General features: G+C 41.8%; 1 protein-coding gene across 1 annotated transcript in view; it reads right to left on the bottom strand.

The window, feature by feature from the left end:
• The window catches only part of NCKAP5 (NCK associated protein 5), a 915,059-nt gene that overhangs the window by 313,117 nt on the left and 584,669 nt on the right, over positions 1–17,273 (bottom strand). Inside the window, 1 exon segment of the mRNA XM_047722528.1 lies at positions 17,169–17,256. Within this exon segment, the coding sequence (XP_047578484.1) occupies positions 17,169–17,256 (88 nt within the window).

Below are 17,273 nucleotides of genomic sequence, written 5' to 3'. Positions count from 1 at the left end.
CATTTATTTCCTTAAAAAAAATGTTAAAGTCTAAAGCCACTTTACATAGAGGAAAACTCCACTGTGGAATAAGATGGTGTAAAAAACCGAGCCCTAATTTTCATTAAAGATATGCTCCAGATGGCTGGACATCTAAGAAGATTAGCAACAGAAATTATATGCTCGTAGTCCCCGGATGGCTGTCTGAGTATAATGTAGGCATAAAAAAACCAACAGTCAAGAGTGCCATGTAGATGAGGAATTTCAGTGGTTGATGGTTACATGTAAGGTCATTAATGATCACTCATATGTTAATATCAAAATGTGCACTCAAAATTTTTCTTCCTCCTCTGCCCCCACTCCCCCCGCTTTTTAAATTTGTTTCAGACAGAGAGTGCTACGTGTACTCTCTGGGGGCAGAGGGAGAGGGAAAGAGAATCTCAAGCAGATTCCCGCTGAGTGAGGAGTCTGATGCAGGGCTAGATCCTGGAAGCCTGAGATCATGACCTGAATTGAAACAAAAGTCAGATGCTTAACCAACTGCAGCATCCAGGCACCCAAACCCTGTTTTTTGAAAGAATTCATAGGACAGGGGATCCAGAGAGCCTCCAGAAGGAAGCTGAACTTATGAATTGAACAATAGCTATCCCCAAAGGAACTGATAATTCAGTACTACTGAATGTCTTTATATATGGCTATAACAGCCGCATATCTGAGATTCCTGGGCATTTTAATTTAAAATAAGTCAATCAGAGAAAGACAATTATCAAATGATCTCTCTGATATGAGGAATTTGAGAGGCAGGCAGGGGGTCGCAGAGGGTAGAGAGGGAAAAAATGAAACAAGATGGGATCTTGAGGGTGACAAATCCTAAGAGACTCTTAATCTCAGGAAACAAATTGAGGGTTGCTGAGGGTGGGAGGGGAAGGGATAGGGTTGCTGATTTATGGACATTGAGGAGGGTACGTGCTATGGTGAGCTCTGTGAAGTGTGTAAGACTGATGATTCATAGACATGTACCCTTGAAGCAAATAATACATTATATGTTAATAAAAAAAGAAAAATAAGAAAAATAAATTTAAAATTTAAAATTTATTCTCACGCTGTCCCTGTAAATACACATTGTCATATGACTAATATGTCCAAATTTTTATTTCAGAAAACACAGTCAATGCTATTTATATACAATTTTTTAAAGATTTTATTTGCTTATTTGTCAGAAATAGAGAGCACAAACAGGGGGAGTGGTAGGCAGAGCAGACAGAGGGAGACACAGGCTCCCTGCTGAGCAGGATCCCAGAACCCTGGGATCATTACCTGAGCCAAAGGCAGACACTTAACCGGCTGAGCCACCCAGGTGTCCCAACTATATATTTTTTGATAATTGCTGACAGAAACTTATGTATCTTCTGTGTTTGTTAAAGACCTATGAATTTGGGAGGCGACTGCCATTGTTAGGAAAGAATACTTTAAGTTTTCAAATGCAATAATAAGACCAGTAATAATGAAAATAATAACAAGAACAAGAACAATAAATGACTTATATGGAGAAGAGAACGTATCATACTAAGTTCAGTAAACAGACACTGTCTGCCATTTGCCAGCTCCCAATTATAATTCAAGATTGTCAGGTGCAACAACACCATTTTACATATTATACCCTATCACCACACCCTGAACAGCACAGAATGCTGTCAATGAATGTCCAATGTTGTCGAATATGATGATATTCGATGTGGATGGTATCCCCTTATGCTACCCCTAATGACACTGTGGTAAGATTAATACCTAACTACTTATATATTCTTAAGTACTTTCAACAGAAAAGTATTTTGAAAAAAAAAATTGTGCCATCAGAAACATAAAGCAAGGGAGTGATAGAATATTTTCACAGAAGATAAAAGCACCATTAAATTGATTTCTGCCCCTAGAAAATGAGATTTTGCATGCTTATCCTTTAACTGGCATGCCCACCACATGTATCTCACACAAGAATCAATGTTTAAGCTGTAGAGTTATCTCTCCTAAAATGTCCTGGGAATTTCTGGAGACTCACTCCTAATCAAGGGCTCTATCCTTCCCATCCTCTTCCTTCCTGGGGTTTTACCTAAAAGAAAAGCTCTAATGAGGTGCATTAGTTAGACTTGTGAAAGTCAGAGACAGATTATATATAGTTAATTCTCCTGGGGGCTCATGTCAGATCAGAGAGAGAAGCCTCACCTATTTGCACCTAAATGGAACTTGGGGATAAAGCAAGAATATCACATTTTTTCTAGTGCAATTTACATAATACCTGCTCTCTCTGGTCAGGCAAAACTCACATATAGAGTAGGACCCAGCTGAAGATTTCACTGAAGAAATGTTACCAGAAATATTGTCCTGGTGTGCTTTTTGACATTAAAACTATTATTTTTATCCCTAACCCCTGAAAGCAGCAGGAAGCTCTCACTTGAGGTGCCTTTTTGTCATTGAGTGGGATGTACATTCTGACAAGCCATTCAGAGCCACAGTGGGAGTGGCTATGTGAAGGGCTGTCTGGGGGAGACACCTGTAACTCTGCCAGATGATTCATCCTAGTAAGTGAGGGAAGGAAATTCAGATGCATTAGCAAGAAATAAGCATGGGCCTAAAAGATAATCAGAAAAGTCATTATGTCTATGTATCAAACACCTGTGTAGCCATTCTTTGTGCAAAATCATGTGCATTTAAAGACTAATGAAGTGGGCAAGTTGTGGCTCCTGAGACAAACTCCTCTCCTACAGGTCTTCCACCTCACTTTGACAAATTGTCTTCTAGATTCATCTATGGTCAACTAAGTGCTAGGCAACCTTCTGTTGCCACAGGGAGGGAGAAAATAGACACTAGCTAAGGAACTGGTCTCTTCCAGATCTGCTGCTCATGGGCCGTATGGCCTTGCCAAAGCCCCTTGGTTATCTGTGACATTGTTTTTCTCATATGCAAAGTGAGGTGGCTGGATACTCGAGATAACTTTTCTCCTTCTGAGCACCTATGACTTGCTAAGTATCCCGTTTATTTCTACACCATGGCTGACATTCATGTGTCATGCAAATTTTCCCTTACAAACTCATGGATTGCTGGGGTGCCTGGGTGGGTCAGTTGGTAAAGGGGCCCACTCTTGGTTTCAGCTCAGGTCATGATCTCAGGGTTGTGGAATGGAGCCCCGCATCAGGCTTTACACTTAGCTGGGAGTCTGCTTGAGACTCCCTCTCTCCCTCTGCCCCTACCCTTGCTTTCTCTCATTCAAATAAATAAATCTTAAAAAAAAAAAAAAAGCAAAAAAACCATGGAGAGAAGAGACTGACCACATTGTACGCAGCTGCACGAAAATGAACAGTTTGTAAACCCGTCTTTTGCTCCTGACTGCCCACACATGGAGATTATCCAACCCCTTTTGTAGCCCTTGTCTCCAAGATACCAGATGACCACTTTATAGATTCTCTCCATCACCACAGACACTAACTCTGACGCATACTGGCCATAACTTTGGCTACACAGTAAGGATGCTCCCCAGTTTTCATCATCTTACAGCCCAAGAAACACAGCTGGCTTTGTGTGCCCAGAACTTCCAGATACGGGTAAGGCCACTCTGGAAACTCAGCTCCAAAAGAAAGGCTTTGAACTTGTTGGGCTGAGAGGGGTTCCAGGAGCAACTCGTGAGGATCTGCTCTGGGGCCTGGCTGCCCACATCCCGTCTGCCAACTTTATACTGTCTTTCCAGGGCCTGCCTTTCATTATGTCAAGGAAAAAGTAACGCTCTAAAACTTGCTAATTGTTTGAATTTTACAAAAGGAACAGCTCAGTTAACAGGCAAAAATAATTAGGATGAATTTAAAATCTTATTTTCTTTGTGTCCATGGTTTCCTCCTATTTATGGTTTTCCATTTCCAGCAGGGCCGTTAGACCCACGGGGCTTTCCTTGACACTTCTGTTTCCTCAGACACCTATACCAGTGCTCGCTCCACCCAGGCCCGGGGTCTGTGGGCTGGACGCACCCTATGCTCCAGTCATTTTCCTGAGTGGCTCACGGACTCAGCTGTCTCAATGCCATCCTATTCTCCCAAGAGTCTTGGCCTGCTTTCTGCCTCCTCACTGCCTCCTCACTGCCTCCTCAGCAACGAGCTCACTACTGTGAGTGAATGACTAGGAGTAAGGTAAGGGCCCTGAGAGGTTAGGTAAATCCTCAAACATTATAGCTTGCATGGCTCAGTTGGGATTTGGGCCCAGGCCATTTGTCTCTATCAGCTTTAAGCTTACCCATAATCCCCTGCTGCCTCTCACCAGGGTATACCCATAATCCTCTGCCAGGTGTCACTGGAATTCCCATAATCCCCTGCTGCCTTTCACTGGAGTTCCCATAAGCCTCTGCTGAACCTCACTGGAATATCTATAATCCTCTGCTGTACCTCCCTGGAGTACCCATAATCCTCTGCTGCCTCTCATCACAGTATCCACAGAAGCAAAGAAGAACCTTCCCATTTATCTGAATTTTAGTATCTTTCAAGGACCAACTCAACTCTCACATTCTGCAGGTCAACATGTCTCCCAAACAAAAGGCATCAGGTTGGCTAATCTGGGGGAAATGCTGGTGGCAGGTTACTGAAAACAAGACCCAGACTGCAGGAAACTTTAGCATGATATGAGCAAGAAAAAAAAAAAAAAAAATATATATATATATATACACACACACACACACACACATATATATATATATATATGAGAATCTAATGCCTTGTCATGTAGTAGTTCTCAACCCAGGGTGAGTATTAGAATTGACCTGTGGAGATTTTAAATTTTTCATACCCAAGCCACACACCAGATCAATTAAATCAGAATCCCTGGAGTGGAAAAAGGACATCACCGATTTTTGAAACTCTCCAGATGACTCCAAGACACAGTCAAAAGGGAGAACCACTGATGTAGAATGTAATTAATGCTACCCCACAAGACTATGAGACTTGGAATCAAGAGCCTGAATCCACTACAGCTTGACCCTATATGACCCTTAGAAAGTTAAATGCCTCTGTGAAACTCAGTTGCTTTAGAGTAAACATGAACTTATTATCCCTCCTATTTCGAGAGGTTAATGTGAGGAGCAAATGAGATGATGTAAAAGCGTAAACTGTAAAACATGTATTAACTGTTATTGTGGCAATTTTCACAACTCTTCCTCCAGTGGTGATGTCCAAATATTTAGGTAAAAATAGGTAATAAGAATTCATGGAGAAGAAAAAATACAATAATAATAAGGTTAGACAAGTTAAATATAGTGACCCAAGAGACAGATCTTAAGAATACATTTTACAAGTTATTTTGTAAATGGAATAAAAATGCTGTAAGAGTATTTGCAAAGGAATTGTTTTCAGATCATTACATATAATTACAGGAGAAGCTTGCTAATTCAAACTAAAGTATAAGCTTGGCATTAGTGAAGAGAAATGGGTTTATTATGCTAATTTATTAATTTAGTGTAGAAACAAATTTATTTGGGGAGGGTGGCAAACCGACCAGATAAAACATCTTTGGAAAGACATATTTTTATCTGTTTACAAGACAATGGAATGATCATGAATGCCAATCTATCTTTCACTATTCATTTAAACAAGTAAGGGAAGAATACAACCATTGTAGGACCCCAATTCACTGGGCTTGCTCTAAAAGTTCCTTTCAACCTCTTGGTTTGCCACTTGGTGCACTCCACAGAGAACGTGCAGAGAACGTGCAGTATATGGGGCTGGCATAGCAGGACAGTCCTTCAGTAGTTCATTATGATAGTACCAGCCTGAGGTCCACGTTCTGAGAGTATGAGGGCGGGAGGACCAAGAGGAACAATGCTTTTTCTCTCCTTTGTATGCATATGTCACATGGAAAACCAGAGAAATGATGGCTGTAATGTGTAAGTTGCATTTGTTGGTTTTCTCTTCACTTCCATATCCCTATGCTACTTCTTAATTCTTCTCTTCCCTGGCACCTCTGGTGAAGAAGTCTCATTGAGACTTAACCCAGAGGATTATAAACTCCTTATTTGCTTTAGAAAAAGGATTTGCCAGTCTCCTTCTACTCCAAACCCACGTCCTAAATTCCAGTGTTCACTCCAGTGAGATAAGCTGATAGATCAAAGCCCACAGATTTATCCCATTCATACCAATATGTGAATGATCTTTCCTTGAGCATTTTATCTTCTGGATTCTTTATTTCTTACATGGAATGATGCTTTAATGGATGGAATTTCAGAAATTTCAGAATTTCTCCCTTTCTAAGGGAGAAAATGTTGGTAGATAGCATCTGGGGATGACAGATGGTACAGGGGGAGGAGATACTGCCACAAAGGTCTGTCCCATCTGGGAACCTGACCTGGGTTCAGTGCTCTTGAAATCCACATTTTTCAGAGTCTTATTAGTTTCTCCAATTCTGAGCCTTTAGGCTTTCAAGAGCTTTCATGGTGCTAGCCAGTAAGGTAGACTAGAGTGGGGCAGGGTAGGAGAGGAATCTGCCTGTGTGAAAAGAAAGATGAGTAGACAGATAGGGCTGGATATGTCATAATGATACTAGCTACTGTCTATTGAATACCCAACATGTGCTGCACACATTACCATTTGCTTTCTCCAATTGTTAGATGAAATCATGTCTAGTGAAGCACTTTAAAAATAGCAGCCTTTCTAGTTAGGCTTGCTATGGCCATGTGGAAAAGAGAAAAGGGAGACTCAAGTTGATTAAGTTGCCCAAGATGATAAAACTGAGTGCAAAGAACAAGATCTGCTCCCAGGTCTACCAGACCCTGAAACTTCTCCTTTACTTTAATTCCCCTTCACACATTCTCCAACTATAATCCTTTAAAAAAAAATTATTTATTTTAGGGGCACCTGGGTGGCTCAGTGGGTTAAGCCTCTGCCTCCGGCTCAGGTCATGATCTCAGGGTCTTAGGCTCGAACCCCGCATCAGGCTCTCTACTCAGCGGGGAGCCTGCTTCCCCTCTCTCTCTGCCTGCCTCTCTGCCTACTTGTGATCTCTGTCTGTCAAATAAATAAATAAAATCTTAAAAAAAATTTATTTATTTTAGAGAGAGATAGAAAGAGAGAGAGAGAACATTCATGCAAGCAGTAGGGCAGAAAAGGGAGAGAGAATCTCAAGCAGACTCTGCTGTGTGGAGCCTGACACGGGGCTCGATCTCATGATCCTGAGATCATGACCTGAGCTGAAACCAAGAGGTGAGCATTCAACCAACCGAACGACCCAGAGCAACAATTCTTTATTTGCATAGTCCCTAGAAAGTCAGGGGCTGTGGAGAGTCCACTGTATCATTTTCATGATCTTCAACTTTCCTTTCCTCAGACTGTTTCTTCCCATTATTAATCTGAATGAGCTCTTAACATAGGAAGAAGAGGAAACACAGAACACTGTTTGCATCTGTAGAAGAAGGAGTGGCTGATAGACTGATGTGGGATGGAGAGGACAATGCATGTTCAACGAATTCTCCACTATCTCCATTCTTTTGGAGCCTAAGGACTTACAAAGTCTGGTTCATGGAGGACAAATCCTCCTCCTGTGGGCACCGGCACAGCTGGTACTGGCCTTCAGCATCCTCCGATTCAATAAGTTCCCCTTCCAGGCCAGAGCAAAGTATGAGGAGAGAGAAAGTGATCATTGAGGTTTCACTGCCTCCTACATTCCTTTCCACCTGTAAATCAAACTTCCTCCTCTCTTCCTCAGTGTTGGGCTGGCTAGCAAAGACCTCCAGAATCAGAGAGCTGACTCACTCCCAATCCTAGTGATATAAGAATCATCTGGGGGACATTTTTGAACATACCAAGGCCCAGGCTCTTCTGCTGGAAGAGACGTTCTAGATCGAGACCCAGGCAAGCTGAGACCTAGAACAGAGCCCAGCCCAGCCCTTTGTCTTCCAGTTGAGTCCTGGGAAAGTCACATGCTGGCAAATGGCCAGTTTTCCCAAGCCCTGAAACTGCTGGACAGGGCACAGGGACAAGCTCTAGAGCCTGCCAGAGCTGTGGTTCTTCCTACTCAGAACTGCTGGTCCAGCCAGTTAACACCTGAATTCTGCAATGACTTCGAGGCAGATGGCAGCCTCCTAGCAGACCACTCTCCTCTCACCCCACACACGATGATTCTTCTTCATTGCCATGTGGTGCATGGTGTGCAGACAAAAGTCAATAAGGACAAAAGAACCGAAAGGTTACGGTAGACAAGCTTGCTATAATGAAAGTGTACATACCCACGCCAGCCCACCCCCCACCAGCAGGTGCTTTCTACTTCTTTCTTAACTATTTCCTAATTCCAAAATTGTCCATTTCCCCCAATGACTATTTTATCTCCGTTTTACAGAGCACTGATAAAGCCAAGTCCAAAAACAAAGAAAATCATAGTTTTGTTGTTTCAGGTGAGTTACGGAAATAGAATCAAAGCTCAAGAAAGGATATTGCCCTGATTTTGCTCTGTTCATATTCATTTGTTTCCTAAGAGGAAGAACAAATTGATGTGCCTAGTTAATGAGCTGCAGTACCCAAAGTATTTGCACTTACTAAAAGGCAACATCTTTTGGTTTCTACCTACAGAACCTCCTGACCTGAGACATTTACTGGGTATTCCAAAGTAAAGTCTGGCCCTCTGTGAGATGAGTGGAGGAAAGCGGCTCTCAGGTTCAATGGCAATAACCAGCTGCCCTGTATGCAGAGAAGGTGATTCTCTGGGGCACCGTCTTATTCATAGGTTACATTTGTTTTAAGAGAGAGACCATACTCTGCTTTGATTCGGTAAGAGTTCTGTTCAGGGTAAAAACATCTAATAGGGAAAACATTCATGTCTGAGCACAGAATTTAAATAGAAATTGAGAATGAGAAAGTAGAGTCAGATCCCCTTAAACCAGGGAATTTAAATTCCCAAGAAGAACGGAAATAGCTGTTTAAACTCTTAAGGAAATTATTTAAAACTATTCCTCTGTTCCTTTCGAAGTATTTAATATGGCTTTGGCATTTCAGAGGTGAATGCTCTCCTCAGTCAGATGCCTCCATATGAGATTGTTTTGAAAACTTCTGGAATTTGGGAAAGTCTTCTGTAGAGTGCAAAATTATAAGTTCATTTTAGAGAATAGTTTCAAAGAGAAAAAGAATGTTTTATGAAAGGCAATGTTTTTGGCTGTCCCGAACCTCATCACTCACCTTGGTTTTGAGAAGTCCTACCACCTTTATCTAAACTTACTACCTGTATAGTAGATGCTGCTTAAAACAAAATAAAAAAGAACACAAAGAGGAAGAAAACCATTTCCTCGAGGATCAGTTTTTAGCCATTTAAGACTTAACACACAATAAGAATACTCCCTTTATTACAGTTACTCACTTCAGCAGCTCTTCAAAGTTCACAGCAATTCAAAGAAAAGGCCAACTTTCTTAAAGCAGAATCAAAGGCACTTGAGATTTCCTGAGATTACAGGCCACAGATATACATAAAAGAGCTCAATAAAAATATTTCATGTCCCATTGTGTATTATAATTTTATAAATACCTATGCAAAGGCTTAGTCACTCTGTCAGCATTCAATAGAATTTTAAATCATTTTTTTTTTCCAACCGGTATGCACCCACGGAATGTATTCACTTTTGATCTGTTTTTGCATTTGTTTACCACATTTTATTTAGGTTAAAAAAGAACAACAGAACAGCCCCATTTTTCTGAAAAAACTTAGATGAATTACAGACAAGCTCTCCAAAGAGTTCTAAAGAATTCAGTTCTCTTGGCTAATTAACTGCCAGGGCACTATGAGACAAACACTGTGAATGAGAGAATCGGCATAGATGTGTATACCGGCGCTAGACCGATAGGGGGGCTTTGAACCTTAACTCCTCCTTCTTCCTCGCAAAAGCAAGAGAACAGGGATTTTGGAATGGATGGATATTAAAGCACCTTACAGGTTCCCAGTGCACTTACAGACCTGAGGAGTCAGAATGACTCATCAAACTTGGAAATGACAAAACAGCAGAGATGCTAAGGAGGAGCCCAGATAACTCAGTCTGTGATGATTCCCTCGGGTAATTCTGCTACTCAGTCAGAAAACAGAGCCAAAAATCTTGTAGCTTCCAAAAATCACAGATACTTCAATTTTGCCTCGCATTTACATATATTCATGAAAAAAAAAATGGTTTCATGTTAAAAGTTTGAAAAGTTCACACTTCAAATATACTAAGAATATTGCTATCGAAAAGAGCTTTCTTAGAAAGGTAACTTTTGTAACTGATTCTTTAATTTTTCAACCTTAACTTTTCTTCCTAATACACTGAAATTTTTAAATGAGCTTAAGTCATTACAGGGAAAAAAGGTGAAGTTTTAGGCAAACATTTCCTACCCCTGATAAAAATGAGAATTTGTGAAATAAGTAACATCTCTACCAGGCAGGCCGTGAGCTTCAGTGAGGAAGATCCCCATCCTAGATCAGGAGCTTTCCATGTGCATTAAAGGATATGGATATATTCTTGATGCCTAACAGATTTTAGGATAACTAGAAAGGATCCTTCTCTCAAAGCATCACCTACTTCATCACATCCGAGAATATTTTAAAGGAACTACTTAAGGAAAAAGTCATTTTGATTTTCAATTAAATCATTTCACATGGAAATTCCATTTCACATGGAAATGATTTGGGTAACATACTGTATTGCTTTAAACACAGGTGATCAGGGACCAAACATGAGCCATCTTTGGAAATAATGGAGCTGGGCTCAGAAAACACACAGCTCAGGGCTCTCTACAAAGGTGGCACAGAGCAAAGGGGTAAGGAGAGGGAGCCTCAGACACTAGCACACTAGTGTAATGTGCTCTCTGCTGGAACAATGACTTAGGCACTTCTCTGTGACATCTCTCCACTCCATCATTATGGCAATCTATGCCCTCTTCTTGAAAGGGCAGGAAGGAGCTCAACCAACCTAAGGAGGGTGATATTCACTTTGTGCAAGCATTTTAACCTCCCCACGAGTCAGTTTCATCTTCTGTAAAATAAGGAAAATGATCAAAGTGTTCTTGTGACAATTCCATGAGTTCACACTCATAAAATGATTAGAATATGACCAGCACATAGTAGGTCCTCAGAAAGTGGTGGTCAGTCCTGGGTCAGGGTGTCATAGGTAGAGACACTCTCTCTGTGCTTACGCTGTGTAGACCAGGCCACACAGGATAGCAAAGAAGTGTCAACATTCTAGAGTTCTAAGGGCATTAAAAACCCCGAGAAATCCTCTTTCTGCTCTGAGGATTGTCTTTAGAAGATTTTTAATTAGTCCCTGTATAAAAAAATAAGACACTATTTACAGACTAAAGAATGACCCATAAAAACCTCAACTTTGATCTTCTTTTAAAACATGAGGCCATCCATCCACACAGGTGTGTACTTTTGGGTGGGACTGCTTCCCTTAGACCAGACAGAGGCTCTTTGGTTTGCCACAGTCCCCACTGCTCCCTCATGCCCTTTGGCATGAAACCACACGTGGGTTGTTCTTGCATAGTTTTCAAAAGCAAGGCTATCATTTATTAATAAAACTAACAAACCCCAAGAAACTTTCCCTGTAACTATTTCCTTTCAAAAGTGGAAAAAGAGCATGTAAACCCTTAGAGAACACTTAATTTTTCTCGTACTTGGCCCACTTTGGCCGTTTACACTCTTTGGCCACTGTAAACACTAGAGGTACATTTGCAATCTCATATCTAGTCTAACACCTCTTCTACAAATATGAAAAGCAAGTACCCCAGAGAGGTTAGGTGACCGTCTGAGGTCACAGGCCTTTCTTATTAGTGGCAAGAGCTGTAGCCACACACAGGTCTTTTCCCCTCATCGGTGTTTCTGATTTTACACCCATCCTTTTCTTTCTGAAGGATCAGCCAACGTGGGTTCAATTCGTGTTCCGTACAACAAAGCAGAGACAAGAGGAAGCCTCTCAATGGCAACAAGGAAGCACCAGGTCACTACAGACACAAGACACCTATAATCAGGGTGATCCCCTGGGGTTCTCGGCAGGATTCTCCTTTCCTGGGATGCCTGTCTGAAATATTCTTTTGAAGATTTTAAGTCATCTCTACACCCAACATGGGACTTGAACTCACAACCCCAAGATCAAGAATCAAACACTCTATAGACTCAGCCACCCAGGAGTCCTCCCCCACTTTTTTCTTCTTTTTTTATCTTAAATCTAATGATGGCCAACATGGAGGGAATGATGCTCCTTTCAAGCAACTGCTTGAAAAACTCATTTATGCTTAATCAACTTGTTCAGGTTGCTTCACAATCTTGGGGGTGGTTCCCCCTGTGAAATGACACCGTCCTAGGTCCCAGGCATAGCCCCTTCCCCGCATGCACATAATGACATTATTTCTCTTACACCTTTCCCACAGGAGAAATGACAGGCGTGAACATTACATGGCTTATTAATTTAGCTCCATTGACTTTCACTCATTTTTCATTTCTGATTTTCAAGACAGGGACTCCATGAGCTGGTGAATTTAGTCTGGGCTCATTCCTTATCCTACCGTTAAAGTGTCCCACAGATAACTGCTCACTTTTCCTCCATGTATCTCATTTAGGAAAATCTATGATTTATCTCCAGTTTTGTCACTGAGCATTTGCCAAAACTGGAACAGTCTTCTTTGAGACTCACCCTTAGAAATGAGGATGGTAATGTCTATTGGAGAGACTGCTGATACGAAAAAATGAGACCAATTTTGCGCACTCTGTAAACTGTACAGCACCAAGCATAGGTGCCCTAACGGTCAGATGGTGTATTAAAATACAAGGGATAGAAGATGTTCTGAGAAAGAAGGCTGTAGGATTTAGGAAGAAGCTCATGACCCTGGGTCCATATCAGGAGACAACAGAGACTAAAGAAAGAAAAAGGAAAAAAAAAAAAAAGTGAAACGGATTATTATTATTATTTTTTAATATTTTATTTATTTGACAAAGTGAGATCACAAGTAGGCAGAGAGGCAGGCAGAGAGAGAGGGAGAAACAGGCTTCCCACGGAGCAGAGAGCCCGATGCACAGCTCAATCCCAGGACCCTGGGATCAGGACCTGAGCCGAAGGCAGAGGCTTCACGCACTGAGGCACCAGGCACCCTGCGAAGTGGATTATTAGCCCTGAGTTGTGGTCAGGAGGCGGAGCCTCCACAAAGAGCAGCACGGTACGTTTGGTGGCATCTCCGTTTGTGTTCCCAGAACCCATCCATGCAAACTGCTGTTGTGGTCCCTATCACATTAGTGCATATTGGATTATTTGCCTTCCCTCACCACTCCTCAGCATTTATAAATGGAGCTTTCCAGGAAAAGGTCTCTGCAGGCATCTTTGCATCTCCAGCCCTCAGCTTGGTGTCTAGTAGGAACTGGTAGCCTGTTGGGCTAAAGCTACTTGAGTGTGACAGATAATGCCTGCCCCATCCCTCCCTCCTGCCAGAGAAGTCTACATCCCAACTCCTGAAGCCTGTGCATATGGCGCCTGACATGGCAAGTGGGACTTTGCAAGTGTGATTAAATGAAAGATCTTGATCTGTGGAGATTATCCTGGATGGCGCCCATGGGATCATGGGATCCTTGTAAGATGGAAGCAAGAGGGAGGGTGAATTCAGGAAGAGGAAACAGGACAACACAACTGGAGTCTGGATTGAAGTAGTTTGAAGATGAGAGTTAAAAACCACAAGCCAAGGACTACTAGAACCTGGAAAAGCTAAGGAAACAATTCTGATCTGAAGCCTCATGTAAGAATGTTGCCCTACTAGGACTATGAGTATAGACTTTTGATCTCCAGAATTACAATAGAATAAATTCATGTCTAGACCCTAGACAGAATAGAAGAAAAATAAATTTGTTACAGCAGCAATAGGGAACCTTGGGTAAGAAGTAAGTGAATAACTATCATTGGAATGAATGAGGAAATGAATGAATAAAGAGAGCTCTAGATAAAAAGGCGAAAGACCCAGGTTCAGGTTCCAACAGCCAGCTGGGTAAGCCCGGCCCCATCAATTAATCTCTCTGGAATTCCTTAGCTTGAAGAGCTGAGCACATGGAGTCGGACCAATTAGAGTCCAAGGGCATAGGAGGCTACTTCGGGCTGTGCATCTTGGGGCAAGTGGTTACCCTCTCTGAGCCAATGTCCACGACTATAAGACGGCCAAAGTGACTCTACTGTGGTGGGGACTGAAGGAGCTCCAATCTTTGTCACATTCAGTAAGACTCTGAGTGAGGAAAACGGGACACTGTGGTCAAATAAAAATTTGACTAAAGTTATGTCACGTGTACATCTTGAAATCACAAAATTTCTCCAAATTAAAAAAGAGTGAAAGATTGCACAGTAATGCTGTGTAAACTGTGACCCACTGGCTGCCTCATGGTCTGTTTCAGCCACTGAACAGAAAAAAAAATTCTGTCCTTTGAGAGAATTCATAGTGAATTATGCAAGCTAGAAACAATATAAATAACAAATTATGAGAGGTCTTCAGGAACACACCCCTAGAACAAAATATGACCAGCCTTTAATGCATGCAAAGCAATTAGCATGGGCCTGGAACACAGGAAGCTTTTACTCTGCTATTATTATATTAACTCAGTGATAAAAGCCTCAGGATAAACACTTCCATGATGGAAAATGAAACAAACTCGAGCTTTCCCATGGGCCCAAGCTTCTCCTGGCCCTCCGGCTCCTGTCAGAGAAATCTCACAGTTGGAAAATCTGAGTCAGGTGTGCTAATAACACCCCATATGATGAAACAATAAATTTCTCTGCTCTCATCTGAAACACAGAATCTGGCTTAGGGAGTTGTTTACTATGTGCTCCCCTTATATCACTATGCACACCTTACATACCCTCTTTTGTTCCTCTCAGCCATATTTACACTAGGATTTTTGAGATGGCATGGACCCTCTAGGTCTCAGTGCCACCCAGCAATACTCCTCTTTTTTCTCTTCAACCTCATTCCTTAAACCCCCAGAGAACAAGGTTGCACCCTGTACATACTAGAAGCTCAATAAATATCTGTTGAACATATAAGTAGGTGATTTTATGGATCATACAAGCCATGTCTCTCTCCCATTTTCCGGACAATGAGCCACAGGCCAATTAGAGCGATACCTGAAAAATCCCTTCCATGTAGCATTAATTCAAGTTAATAACTGTCTCCTCCTCAGAGAGGAGAGCTAATTTCTCAAATCCAATAGACTAGGTTATAGTGAGGAAATAGTTTTAAGATACATTTTTAAAACTGCATCTGTTTTTCTAAGGAGCTTCCAACTTCCCAAAATGAGATCTGATGGTATGTGTGGACACTGCAGGCTTGGCACTTATTAAAGTGGTGGGGAGACTAGAAAGGAGAGATCAAAAGAAAACAAGAACCTGGGTGAAACAGAACCATCCTGAGGAGATCAGGAAAGACACAAGAGCAACACTGGATGATTTAGTTCTAACTGGAGCCTGGCCTTACCTGGGAGAAGGAACGAATGACTTCAGTTTGGGATTCACAGGACTCTTAGGCTACACAGAAAAACTTAATGGAGAAGCAAGTCCTGTGTTTGACTTGGACCTCCTTTTTCTACCAAAGCACACAGAGTACCTCGGAGAGATCCAGACCTAGGAGGACTTAAATCCTTATCCTGACTTTAGGTCACCACACATCGGACAAAGGTGAGAATGCATTCCTTGGGTAAAGACCAAACCTTGAGAAGACTCTAAACTCTCCCCCTTGAAATGGAAGTTAATGACTTTCTCTTACTGTCTTCTGGAGCTAATTATAATTACTTCCCTGGTAAGAAGTCAGTGCTTTGCACTGTTTTCTCTGGAGATGGATAACAGTTGTCCCCTTTGTCCTAAAGTCGCTTATATGCTTGAAGAGTCAACTACTTAGAGCATAAATTTATTAAGGTCAACTCTGCCTTGATTTCTAAACTTCATATAATACTGTGGCTTTTGGGGTGCCTGGGTGGCTCAGTTATTTAAGCATCCGACTCTTGGTTTTGGCTCAGGGCAGGACCTCAGGGTCATGAGATCGAGCCCCACGTTGGGTCTCCATGTTCATTGAGGAGTCTGTTTGAGATTCTTTCTCCCCTTTCCCTCTGCCCCTCCTCTCTCTCTCTCTCTTTCTCAAATAAGTAAATCTTTAAAAAAATATTGTGACCTTTATTATCAGATTCCTTCAAATCTTCCTAACAAGATGGGTTATAGACCCCTGATCCCATAAATTCAGGGAAAATCATGTGACATGATCTTTACCAGTGGGGTTTCTCTGCTTATCTCCTCAGGCACACTTGCTTTTTAGCCAGCAAAAAACTTGGGCTACCCAGTGATTTCCACAAATATCTGCCCATTTTCATTTCCAGAGCCTCCTCTTGTATGTCGCCAGCTTCAGTCATGCTCAGATTGGGGGCCTTGCTTGCCATCCCAGCTGCTTCGCTAGTGTTAAAGAACCATGGAATGAAGACTATCAGAAGACAAAGACTGGTTACTTCATCTACCATTTACTATTCCTGGACCTCTTTATACTCCACATTGCCCAAGGTTCAAGATCACGCCCTTGCAAGGTTCAAGGTCACAGTATGCAAGCATGACCTCATCCAGCTCTTCCATGTACCCTCAGTCTCATCACTGAGATTTTTATCTCACCAGGCCATTATTCACTTACCTTGAGCTTCTTATTCTCCGTGAGTCTGCCATGCAGATTCAACCACTGTTTCCTCTAGGCATCTCTCTGCAGCATCCTTCCCCCTGTTCCCTATCCCTCAAACCCTCAAGTATCATACCTCTGAAATATACCAAGTGTCATACTTCTTAGAGGTATGGCACTTAACTCCCTAGACAGGATGAGTACCTCACCTCTGTGTTCCCAGAGAATGCTGTAGATACCTGTCTTATTGTCCTGACCACAGAGTACTACGGTACTTTTATAGGTCTCTCTGTTTCATTATAAACTTAGTTTTTGCATCTTCCTACAACCAAATCTACAATTTATTTCATAGTCATACTTCAAGAAATGAAGGAGATAAGTAAATACATGATTCCTTAAGCAGAGGTGACTGTATGGCTCCCAGAACCAGGGTCTGGACAACACTTGTCTATCTCTGCATTAGGGAGAACCCAGCTAAAGAAATGCAACAAAAACAAGCCAGCTGGTGCCCAGCCAAGAGTAAAAAACATGGCATACCTGATAGACCATTATATTAACAGTTTCTTCTTTTTTCTGTTCTGGAGGCCCTTGACTCTTCAGTAGATTTCGTACTGTTTCTTCCATCCTGAGAAACAAACAAAC

Source organism: Lutra lutra, chromosome 3 (genome assembly GCF_902655055.1).
Source record: "Lutra lutra chromosome 3, mLutLut1.2, whole genome shotgun sequence".
Classification (NCBI taxonomy): domain Eukaryota; kingdom Metazoa; phylum Chordata; class Mammalia; order Carnivora; family Mustelidae; genus Lutra; species Lutra lutra.
The sequence above is the reverse complement of the archived record's forward strand: the minus strand, read 5'-3'. Positions and strand labels throughout refer to the sequence as shown.